Source organism: Cucumis sativus, chromosome 7, assembly GCF_000004075.3.
Source record: "Cucumis sativus cultivar 9930 chromosome 7, Cucumber_9930_V3, whole genome shotgun sequence".
Lineage (NCBI taxonomy): Eukaryota > Viridiplantae > Streptophyta > Magnoliopsida > Cucurbitales > Cucurbitaceae > Cucumis > Cucumis sativus.
In genome coordinates, this window is record NC_026661.2 from 13509609 (window position 1) to 13522447 (window position 12839).

The 12839-nt window shown below is 37.3% G+C and overlaps 1 protein-coding gene and 1 long non-coding RNA gene across 5 annotated transcripts in view; one reads left to right on the top strand and one right to left on the bottom strand.

Annotated features, from left to right (window-relative positions):
• Positions 1-12839, top strand: part of LOC101216952 (protein GIGANTEA) — a 46582-nt gene that overhangs the window by 17592 nt on the left and 16151 nt on the right. For 3 of the 4 annotated variants that reach the window (XM_011660806.2, XM_031888722.1, XM_031888723.1), the window contains 2 exons: positions 4716-4987; positions 12715-12770. In XM_011660806.2, coding sequence (XP_011659108.1) covers positions 4716-4987; positions 12715-12770 — 328 coding nt within the window. Of the gene's footprint in view, positions 1-4715; positions 4988-12714; positions 12771-12839 lie in introns of those variants that run through there. The other variant, XM_031888724.1, reaches the window with a different exon arrangement.
• LOC116405080 lies at positions 882-3254 on the bottom strand. Its single transcript, XR_004218158.1, has 2 exons — positions 1413-3254; positions 882-1093 (listed from the first exon to the last, which is right to left on the bottom strand). It is a non-coding gene; the product is annotated as an uncharacterized LOC116405080 (long non-coding RNA).

The following is a 12839-nucleotide window of genomic DNA, read 5'->3' on the forward strand; positions in this document are numbered from 1 at the left end:
TAGTTATTTTGTGAACTAACTTTGTTATGAGTTAGTTATTTTTGAACTAACTCAAGATATGACTCGGTACTTGAACTTTGTTATGAGTTAGTTATTTTTGAACTAACTCTTCACTCTCACTCTCCCCTTGAAGTAGGCTAACGGGAAAGAAAGGACAATCCTCAAGAAAGGTGACATCCATGGAGACAAAGTACTTACGAGAAACGGATAAAAGCATTTATAGCCTCGTTGGTGTAGAGGGTAACTAACAAAGACATCTCTGAGCTCGAGGGGTAAACTTAGATGGGTTAGGGCCATGGTTATGAACATAGGTTATGCACCCGAATACCCGAAGAGGAACATCAGAAATGAGGCAGGTAGAGGGATATGACTCTGTACTTTAAGGGGGTCTGGAGATGTAGGACATGAGAAGGTTTCCGGCTGATAAGATGGGCTGCAGTGAGAACATCGCCCTAAAGATAGAAAGGAAGGGAAGTAGACAACATAAGAGAACGAGCAACTTCCAAAAGGTGACAACTTTTGCGCTCGGCTGCCCCATTTTGTTGGAGGCACAAGAACCTTGGTGGACAATGCGTTTTGTCACTTTGTAGAATAGCAATCTTTACTTTGAGCTGCGTTTCAACTGTGTGATAGAAGTCCCTGAACGCAGAGGTAACCTCAGATTTTTTGGAGACGAGAAAGACCCAGGTAAGACGGGTACGAACATCAATAAAGGTTACAAACCACCGTTTTCTAGATGAGGTAGTTATCTTGGATGGTCCCCAGACATCACTATGAACAAGTGTGAAAGAGTGGGTTGGTTTGCATGGTTGTGAAGAAAAAGAAACCCGATGTTGTTTAGCCCGAGTACATATGGCACAAGATAAGCTAGACATATCAAGTTTAGAGAAAAATGAAAGAAATAAATGTTTCATATATTGAAAATTAGGGTGGCCTAAATGAAAATGCCACAGCATACAATCTTGTTAAGAAGTAGTAAATAGGAAGATAAAAGACTAGTCTTAGAAATGCTACTAGAAGAGGTGTCGTCATCAAGGAGGTAGAGTCCCTTACTATGCCGAGCAGTGCCAACCATCTTCTCCGAGCTCAAATCCTTAAAAGAGACAGAATTAGGTAAGAATGTTGCTTTGCAGTTTAACTCATGAGTAATCTTGCTTATAGATAGCAAATTATAAGAAATTTCTGACACATGCAAAACATTATGTAAGGCGAGCCCTGCATAAGGAGAAATATTCCCCTTTTCAGCAATGGGGGTCAAGGAGCCATCTGCAATTCTAATTGTTTCGTTATCAGCATATGGAATACAAGACAAAAAATGTTTAGAGGACCAGTCAAATGATCTGTGGCACCATAATACAGAATTCAGGGGTTCTTCCCATCAACACTAATAAGACTGAAGTACTGAGGTATACCTAATTAGACAATGACACCTAAAGTATCGGGACTGAGATCGATTTGGTTTCCATGTGGATCGGGTGGTTGAGAAGGTGCAGCAACTCACTCACATACGCCTGCCCTGTGTTCTGTTTGTCGTTGGGAGAGCGTTTCTTATCTCCTGGGGAATGACCATGTAACTTCCAACTCCGCTCCTTGGTATGCCATTGTTTTTTGCAATGCTCACAGGCAGGAACTGGTTTTCCATTCTGCTTGTCATTGCCACTGGTAAAGGACCTTATACTAAAAGCAGCGACGTCAATGGTAGGAGTTATTGATAGCAGTTGTACGATCCTCCTCAAGGCGGATTTCAGAACAGCAGGAAAGTCATGAATCCTATCAATCTCTTCAATTCTAGGGTATTGTAAACCATCACTAGAACTGCTCTAGACTAGTTATCTGTATAGGTCTATTTCCTGCCATATAAGAGAGAGCTTGTTAAAAAATGATGTGACATCTATGGTTCATTGCTTGCATTTATGAACCTGTTTCTGTAGTATGTATAAGCGAGAGGCCTTTTGACATTTGGAATACAGTTTATGGGTTGTGTTCCAAATATCCTTAGCAGTTGTAGCGTACGGTAAGGGTTTGTCGATTTGTGCCTCCATACTATTGATCAATGTGGATCGAAGAAGAGCGTTCTCCCTTTTCCAATACCATTTCTGTAGGTCTCTCGGTGGAGGACAAGGTATTTTTCCTAGCAGAAAATCAAATTTATGTCGTCGTTCAAGGACCATTTGACTGAGACCATGAGAAATAGTTATTGTCGTTCAATTTTTTTTCTGAAAAATATCCTGTAGAATGTGCCACTGTATTAGTCACATAAGAAGAGGATAACGTGGGGAACGAGGTTACCGAATTATCATAATACATCGGTACAGGTGTATGAAAGCCAAGACCAGAAGTGTTGGATGTCGCCCCTAAGGTAGCCCCAATTGCTTCAATCTGTTGTCGAAGCCCTTCCAGTTGCTGGTAAGCTATACCCGAAGAAGAAGTGAAAGCTTGTACATTAGGGATGGAATGTGCTGAAGATTCACCAACTTCAAATGTTGAGTGAATTTGAGGATTCCTAACATCAGGATGATAACTAAGGTTAGTGGACGACGTGGCATACAAATTTGATTGCAGAAGCGATGGTGGCCGATCGAAATTAAGTGGCAGCACATTGAGCGGCGCGTGGGGAACAGTACAGGCCACAATGAAGACAAGGGTGGCACATATAGGTTGGTCAGTGTGGTCTAAACCAGATGGGCTGGTGCATGTAGCTCTGACATTGGCGCGTGGGTGGTGTGTTGCGGCATGGGTGGTGGAAAAAATGACAGAATCACAATGGCTAAAGTTTTCTGAAGGTGGCGGAAGCCTTCATCCATGGCAGCGCTAATCCGAGCATCGATGGCGACACTAATGACAGGGGTTGTCTCCTCTATTTGGTTTCCACCACGGTGCAAATCTCTCTTATTATTTTTTTATATTAACGAATGATACAAGGGGGAAATAAATAGACTACAGTGAGGAATAAAAAAAATGAAAGAATATTAGGTCAAATCTTCCTAAATCTAATAGTTACAAATTAGACTCAACTAACTCATCCAACAACGGAAAAAAAAAAACAATAAAAGAAAATATTTGTGATGCTTGATGATTTTGGATAAATTATTTCTTATTTTTCAAAGAAACCAATACTGGATAAAAATGATAAAAGAGAAGTTTCAAGTAAGGAAATTAAGAGCTTGTTTGGAATGATTTTTCAAGTGCTTAAAAATACGTCTTTTTTAAGCCAGTAAAGATTTGATTCAACTTCTTAAGATTGTATCCCATTAAGCCAGGAAAGATTTAATTGATTCAACTTCTGAAGTCCCTTTAATCATTTATGTTGAGATGTTGAGAATTCTACGTTGGAAAAATCAAGAGGACTCACACTCTTTATAAGATAGATGGGCTCTCTCATTGCCAATTGGTTTTGAGATAGAACCTTATACTATCAAATAATTTTGAATTGTGTGGAATTAAAGAAAGGTAAAGAGGGTTTGAAAGATGAAGGATCCCCCTTTCTAGGCAATTAAAATTTAATTGTAGAGATTGATATTGAAGGTCCCTACCGTGCACAAAGACTTCATTAATGATGCAGCTTCAAGGGTGAAAAAGGATTGAATCCTGAGTTTCTATTTATTTAAATTCTCTTGATCACTAGGTGGAAATTAATGCTAAGGCTCAGGATTCTTTCTTCTAGTTCCTAGAGCATATTCATCCCCTAAAAGGTGCAGCTTGTAGAACCTATTTCTCTCTTCTTTAATCAACTTGGAAATAGTTATTGCATCTGTGTTTATTTCACCGCCCCTAATCAGGTGGCCTTAAACCATGAAACGAAGGTCTGGTCCTTTGTAGGGGGTTGTTCTTGGGTTTTTTGAATGGCCAATTGTAGTTCTTGCATTTTCCTTGATGCCTGTTGTACACGTTCAGTGTTATTAGAAGTGCTGGCCTCAATCATATGAGGTTCCTGATTTTGTTGCGGTAAAGATGCTTAGACATGTTGTTATAAAGCATATCTTGTGTATTTTCTTTCCTCAATCACCGACTGATTCAAAAGATTTTGTTGATGGATGAAGGTAAATTATATATTATGTCATTCAATGCTCCCCCTCATTTGTGACAATGCTTTTGTTGATGGGTGAAGGTAAATTTTATATTATGTCATTCAATGCTCCCCCTCACTTGTGACAATGAAAAATGAAAGAAGATCTAACAAGTGAAAATCAATTTTAGTTGGGGAGGAAATTACATTGCAAAGGTTTGAACACAAAACTTCCCTAGACCACCGGGATAAAAACAACATTATAACATTCAACACCCTTTCATTTCTCATGGAGTATTCAATGTTCATCACGTGGTGGGTCAATGTTCATGGGATATGGTGGGAGTTTTCTTCCCCACCATTAGGTCCTTTCTTCGATGGTGCTCTGATATTAAAATTGATGCAATCAGCTTACTGGAAAAATTCTTTGATGAGAAAAAACTGCTTTTTATTACAAATATGGCTCCAATATATAGGGAGACGCCACCCTAACAAGTTAACTAACTAATCAAACAGCCAACAAAAGGCGTAAACCTAATATGGTAAAACATTCGGTGATACCTAACCAAATAAACCACATTGTTTTCCACAAGTTGTTAACTACACCAACTTGTTTTGGCTCTGATTGTTAAGTTGCTTTATTTTCTGATATCTATTCTATAATTGTGAATGATGTGAAGATGCTTTATAAATTCTTTTCTTCCATCAGAACGACTATTCTGAACAATGGGCCCTTGCATGTGGGGAGATTCTGCGAATCTTGACTCATTACAATCGCCCGATATACAAGATGGAACGAAAAAATGGTGAAACAGAAAGAAGCAGTAGTGGCAGCCGTGCCACGACAAGTGACACCGATGATAGGGAACTTGTTGGAGTGCCTCAGCAACAAGAGAGGAAACCTGTACGACCTTTGTCCCCCTGGATTACTGATATATTGCTTGCTGCACCATTGGGCATCAGAAGTGACTATTTCCGCTGGTAAGGTGTTATTATGTTGAGCCTTAAAAGCCTTTTTTCTTCCTTTTTCTTTTTGGAACAGAAACAGATTCATTGATGCATAAACATATATAATTAAAAAAAGTATTAGAAGCTACTTCTTTGAGAATAGAAGAGAAAACCCTCAATCGAGCCCAATTTTAATTTTTGCAATTACATCCCAACCCTTGCAAGAAAGTCTCTCAATTTGAATGAATTAAAATTGAAAAATAAATTAAAAAATGATCTGATAAAAGACATCAAAAGGATACAGAAGCCTATTTTGTTGCAAAGTAATGGCATGTCTTTCCGATAGCTATCAACAAATTTATAATTTTGTGATGAAGAAATTGGCAGAGTAGGAAGAGACAAACACTTGGAAGAATGAAGATGTTATTAAGGAAGTACAAAAGATGGAGGAGAGAAGACTCTCTCACTCTCTTTTGCTTATTCACTCACTTAAATCACTCTCTTATTTCTCTTTCTTCCTCACTTCCTCTAGCTTCTTTTAGCTTCTCTTGCAAATGGGAACATAACTCCTATTTTAGATATGAGATCCTTGGGCCAAAAGAAACAAAGGATTTTTCTAGGTTTTTCTTGGGGTCTAAAATATTCTTAAGTATTTCTGTGAAATTATTCTTATCAAATATTATCTTAAATGCATTAATTTTAAAGATTAACATACTATAAAAAGTTTATAAAAACAGAGTTTAAGAAGTCTCACCTTTGCAGCTCGAATTCTCCTTGAATTGTTGATGGATTTGATCGCAAACTCGGCAAGGACTACCACAAGGATCTTCCCTACTATTCTCAGGATTTAGAACTAGATTTTAGGAACTAATTTGTGATTAATTTTAGAGAATTTTGTGTCAGAGAGAGTTTGAACCAAGAACAATTTCCAGCCAAAACCCCTAGGTTTCATTAATTTTTAACCAAATTAATTATAATATATATATAGTTTAGTCTCATGCAAGTCTAATTTGTATTTTAATTCGACACTTAGTAATTAAGGGTGAGCATGATAAACCGAAAAACCGAGCTAACTGTCCATATTCGGTCGGAGAATGAGAGGGATTGGCAGCATTGGTTTGGAAAGTTCCAAATAATATTTCTTAGTGTTCGATGGATAAAAAACCAGCCGACTGACTGACATTTATGCATTGATGGTTGAAGTCGGTTTGAACATTTACTAAACCCATAGTCGGTTTGGTGCCAGTTTGACTTTGACCGACCTATGATCACCCCTAGTAGTAGCATATACAAAATTAGTGGATTTGGTGGCAAGCTTGGCAGTTAACACAAACTAAGCTCTTAGCTTAGTCATGTAATCCTACTAATTAGTGGAATTGTCCACCAAATGGGTCAAAGGTCACCTATTTGACCTTTTGTTGATTTGGTCAAACTTTGACCAAAAATTAACAATTTGACTTTTTAAAATTTTCCTATCCAACGTTTACCTTCGTTTATTTAAATTAATTCAAAATTTAATTTTAACTTAATTAATTTGATATCCACTAATTCCAATTAATCCAATATTTAAAATCCCTATTCAAATTTTTAAATATTATTTAAATATCACCTCTCTCATTACTAAGCCGTTAATTATATCAATATATATTTAACGTCTTATTCTCTAAATTAAATCCGAACAATTCGGATTACTCTATCACACTGTTCTTGGGTTAAATTCGGACCTAATGGACTTATAGATCATGAGTTCCAACGATTCGAGATTAACTGGCTAAACTCTTTTAATCTAGCTAACCAAATCTAGTAAACCAAGGAGTTTACTTATCATGGAAAATTATTTCTCAAAATGAATTCTCTGCCTCTAATGGCTAAGAGAAGGGGTATTTGTTAAGAATGTGTAAGTAGTTACAAGTAGTTGATATAACTGTTTTTATGAAACAGTTAACAGTTTAAACAATTAAACTGTTTTACTAACTATCTACAGCTGGTAGTTAACAGTTTAAACAATTAAACTGTTTTACTAACTATTCTATATTACATCATTCCACCCCCCTGGCATCAAACTCGTTGCGAGTTTGCCATGAAAGTTGAAATCCATCCGGTGCAGTGGAGTATGACCAAACCAACCTCCTACATTTTGGACAAAAATATTGTGATCGAAGGGATAAAATCGAGACAAAAAATCAAATATGGCCACTAAAAGATGAATCTCTCCATCGGCCATAAACCCAAAAAAGACGTTCCCTTCAATCTCATTTAAAGCCGTCTTCAAAGAATCAATTTCAAAAGAATAAACTTTTGAAGAAAATCCTTCCAGAATCACATTTTCTTTATTATTCGCTTCAAGTTCTTTGACGGTTTGAAGATTCATTTCCACCTCAACCAATGTGTCTTTGATCTTTTGCTCGGTGTTTGATACTTCTTTTTCATCTTCTTTGTTGGATTTTTCTTCACTTGCGATCACTTCCAAGTTAACATTTTCAAATTCTTGTTCTTCAATTTTATCTTCATGATTTTCTATTTGAAAATTTTCCAACCGTGATTTTTTTGTCTTCTCTTCTGTATATGAAACCAATATGTTCTTGGACTCTTGCAAATAGATTGATGGTTGATCTACATGTTGAGTCTTTTTCTCCAATGAAGGATGATTTATTGGAAAATTAGTTTGATTGGATCGTTGGGCCATTTTTAGAAACATTATCGAAGTCACTAGAATCATTTTTCCAATTTGGGTGATGATAGGTTCTTTGAGAAAATCGGACATGGCCAAAATTTGAATGTTGAAATTTTTCTTCCGAATCACTTGAATCAGAATTCCAGCATTGTTTATGGAAGTACAATTGATTTTCTTGTTTGTACCAACTGCTGTCTTTTTTTTCCTACTATCAGGATGTGGCCAAAACCTTCTGTTATGATCATTTAGTGTCCTTTCTTGCCATTCATCATCAGTAGAAGTCCAATCTTGAAGTTCTTGGTTGTAATCTTGGTTTCTTGGAAGAGGTTCTTGATAATCTTGGACTGGTCTCCTTCTTTCTTGAGCCCCAAATCTTCTTTCTCGAAGATTTCATTCAGCACTATGAATTCCAGTACCACGAACGTCATGCTGATTATTGAAGTTCTTCTGATTTCCTCTTGCTCGCCAGCCTCTTCTGTCGTCAAAATTATGGCCGTTTGCTGCATTTGCTTCTAGCCGTGGTGGTGCCGGTAGTTCATCCATCCTCCTATTTAGTAGTTCAAAGTTATCCATCACTTTGTCGATCTTTCTATGTAGATCTCCCAAAGATTCCTCAACGGCCAGCAAGCGAACCGTTGATGTCCTTGGAGAGAGGGTGGCGATCTCCTCCACCTCTTCTTGCTCGCGGTTGTCCCCCGCGGCGGGGATTCTTCTCAGGCCAGCCATCCGTCTGAGGATCGGGGCTGCTCTGATACCACTTGATGTAAATCAAAGTAGAATTATTTCTCAAAATGAATTCTCTGCCTCTAATGGCTAAGAGAAGGGGTATTTATTAAAATGTGTAAGTAGTTACAAGTAGTTGATATAACTGTTTTTATGAAACAGGTTTAACAGTTGGCAGTTTAAACAATTAAATTGTTTTACTAACTATCTACAGCTGTTAGTTAACAGTTTAAACAATTAAACTGTTTTACTAACTATTCTATATTACATCAAAGACTCTTTGGTTTCTTTCAAACCACAAATCAGTCAACACAGCTTTCACCTCATTACTCCACAGGATTTGTTTGTTCTTTTTAAGCTTTGGCCCTGCCAAAATCTGAAAAACATTGCTTGCGGCTGGTTTTCCAAAAACCCAGTTGATGTAAAATAACTTAAACTAACTAACAATTTGGAGCATAATTGCACTCAAAGAGGATGTGCTGAATGTCTTCCTCTTCTCCTTTGCACAGTGCGCAAATGCTTGGTGACAAACAATGGGAAGGACACTTTCTTTGGTTTACCGAGGAGCAATTTAAGTGACCAAAAGTTAATAAACCAAACCGAAATAGTAAATCGTCTAGGACTTTTCATCTTCCATAATTCCTTCTTTAGTGTCGTGTCAAGTGGAGAAGCCAAAGAGAGATGATTTACCAATGATTTAACTGTGAAGGATCCATTTGCTTCAGAGAACCAAAAGCGTTTGTTGCTAGAAACTGTCACCTTTTCCTTGGCTATGATAATTAACAAAATTTGGAAGCCAAGTATCTCATCATCCTTTAAAAATCTTATAAAAGAAATGGACCATGAAGAAGTATCTTGATCCCAATGATCCGCAATCGAACTACTAGGGCATCAAAGCAACAGAGAATTGAAACATCAGTAAAGAGCTTAATAAAAAGAAAATATAACCACTTTGTGAAAAAGTGCCCACTTCAGACTTAAATTTTGTATTCCACGTGCTTCAATTTGAAAGAAGGACAACACCAAGAAGAGGCAATCAGTTGCCTCAAAACTTTCCAACCCTAATAATTCTTTGCCCAGTGGTCTTTACCCTCCACGGATAATCATGCAAACAAACAGAACATCCAAAAAGTTAACTTTTAAGCTAATAACTTCAATCAAAAGTCTTTGCTCTCTCTCCCATGTGGAAAAAGACTTATTAGAAAGACAAACAGAGGTTCAAAATCAGGGGCGGACTGCAATCAGCAGTTAAAGTATCAAACAAAGATCAAACCACAATCAGCAGGATTTTGCAAGACTGGAAATGAGAGCGAGTAACTGTGGATATCTTTTCAACTTTTAGTTCTTCCTCGCATTGAAACAAAGCACTAAGATCGGTCTCTAGAAGCTCAAAATGACCCTGCCTCTCAAGCTCAGCTGACTTCTCAAAGTCAAAAGAGCTATTTTCTCACTACTGACACTAAAAGGAGAGTCAAAAGAAACCTCACCCTTCTTCTTCGGGCTAATGCATAAACTGTGGAGAAAGAAGAGATTGTGAAGCTAACCCAGTAGAAGGGGCTGAAACAAGTGCTTGGGTGCAGCCCCTTCTACCTTTTGCAAAGAAAAAACTTCTCTCCGATCTTGGACATAACTTTTTTATCCCAAGGGACCAAACATTGGTGGAACGAGACAAGGGAAGAGCTGGCTGGTAACTTTTTAAATATTTTCTGACAGTTTATGAGGCTTTGAATTGTTGAAGTTTTCTGATTTAACAAAAGTGCTTATGGCAAGAGGAACTCGAAATTATTGTTTAAATAGTCACATTCAACCTTTTCATCCTTCATAACATGATTTAATCTAACATCAATTGAGTTTGAAAATCACAAAAAAGTAGCTCTTATGTGACAAAGCTATGTGGATCTAAAGAAGAAATATCACCAAAATTCAAGAAAAAATTCCTTCTCTTCTCATGATTAATCTCAATTGTTGCTTGAATGAATATACATAGATTCTCTTAACTTGTATTTTGGCTTCAGAAACATTTAAGAAAATCAAAGTTTCCCTGGAAAATGTCTTCTAAGCCCCCAAAGTAAGCCCGGATGACCTCAAAAGTTTGATTATTCCAGTAATTTGTAGGAAGGTTCCTGATCGAGACCCAACCATCATAACCTCTTTGGTACAAAGGTCTACTATGAACTAACTTATCCCATTTCTAAACTCCAAGTGAAAAGTGCCGAACTCCTGCCATTTCCCAGGTTGCTCTATAAGATCATCTATCATACCTTGACCAAAATCAATCGAAGAATTCTTTGATGAATACCAATGATTGAAAGTGCAATTGTAGCTATTGCAAGTAGAGACAAAGAGCAAACACAAGTTTTATGTGGAAACCCTAGTTTAGGGAGAAAAACCACGGTGCAAATCTTTCTTACCATTTTCTTATATCACTAATGATATAGGGGAGCATTAATTTACAGGCAGTAGAAGCCTAATTAAAATAATAAAAGATAATTAGGGCAACATAAAAGACAAAAAATAAAACCCTTGGACTTTCAACATACACCAAGCCTGCTAATTCTAACACTCCCCCTCAAGTTCTGCTGTAAATCTAAAAAAGACCCAACTTGCTAACACAAGACTCGAAACTTTGTCTTGTGTTCACACTCCAATACAAGGCAGATAGAACTCTTGACAGACACAAGACAAGGTTAGTTGAAAAGGGTTTACTCAGATCTATGGTGTCGACTACTCGGAAACTTTTTCCTAGTTGCAAAACTAAATACAGTTAGAGTCCTGTTATTTGTTTCTATGAACAAAGAGTAGCCTCTATATCAGTTGGATGTTAATGTGTTCTTGAATCGAGGCCTAGAAGAGGAAGTCCATATGAGCCCCCCAAAGTTTGAAGCCCAATTCGATCATCAGGTTTGTAAAGTTAAGAAATCTTTATATGGACTGAAACAATCACCAAGAGCATGGTTTGATAGGTTTACTACCATAGTCAAGTCCCAAGGGTACAATTTGGGGCACTCTGACCACACTTTGTTTATAAAAGTCTCCAAGGCTAGGAAGATTACAGTGTTGATTGTTTATGTTGATGACATCATTTTATCTGGGGATGACATTGCTGAGATCATCCAATTGAAAAAGAGGTTGGTGATGACTTTGAAATCAAAAACTTGAAAAATCTAAAATATTTTCTTGGGATGAGGTAGCTTGATCCAAAGAAGGTATCTCCATATCTCAGAGGAAGTATACCCTTGATTTGTTAACCGAGTCACTGAGACAGGTATGCTTGGATGTCGTTCTGCTGATACTCCCATTGAATTCAACTGCAAACTGGAAAATTAGGGTGATAAAGTTCTAGTTGATAAAGAACAATATCAGCGGCTTTTGAGAAAGTTGATTTACTTGTCACATACTCGACCAAATATTTCCTATGTTGAGTGCCATTAGTTCATGCAGGCTCCGTATGAGAAACGCATGAAGGCAGGTAACAAAATTTTGAGGTATTTAAAAAAATCCCTAGTAAAGGGTTGATGTTGAAGAAGATAGATAGGAAAGCTATTAAGGCGAGACCTGTACTGACTCTGACTAGGCCGAGTCTGTTGTTGATAAGAAATCCACTTTCGGTTACTGTACCTTTGTATAGGGAAATCTCGTAACTCGGAGAAGTAAGAAGCAAGAGGTTGTGGCCAAAAGCAGTGTTGAGGCGGGATTGTGGCTATGAGTTTGGGGATATGTGAAGAAATTTGGCCCTTGAAAGTTTTATCTGACCTTCATCAGGATTGCGAGGTGCTGATGAAATTATTTTGTAATAATAAGGCAACTATTAGCATCGCCAACAATCCAGTTCAACATGATAGAATTAAACATCTGGAGATTGATCGACACTTTATTAAAGAAAAACTGGACAATGATTAGCATATGCATTTCATACATTCCCTGGAGCCAACAGGTTGCTGATGTTCTCACCAAATGGCTTCTTAGATAGAATTTTGGCTTTTGTTTTAGTAAGTTGGGTCTCATTGATATCTACGTCCCGACTTGAGGGAGAGTGTTAGAATTAGTGGGTTCGGCCCAAGTAAGGATTTACCCAACTTTCTATTCCTTTTTTATCATAAGCATGTTGCCTATTTATCTTCCCCTTTGTATCGTTTGTTAATATGAGAAATTAACAAGAAAATCAATCGTGGTTTTTCTCTTGGTACTTGGGTTTCCATGTGGTGTCTACTTTACTTTACCGCTTTCAAAAGCATTAATTTCTAATATGAAGTTGGAAGAGCGTTTCGAAATCTCCTTTCGGCATAGTGTTTGACTTTCTTTTGCACTTTTATGTCATCTATGAAATTGTTTCTTGTTGTAAAATATTTTTACACATAAACAGGTGCAGTGGTGTAATGGGTAAATATGCTGCTGGAGAACTCAGGCCACCCACATCAGGTTTGTGAACATTTTACTTAAATGTCGAACTATGAAGTGGTATTTCACTTGATGTAACAGATTTGCAAC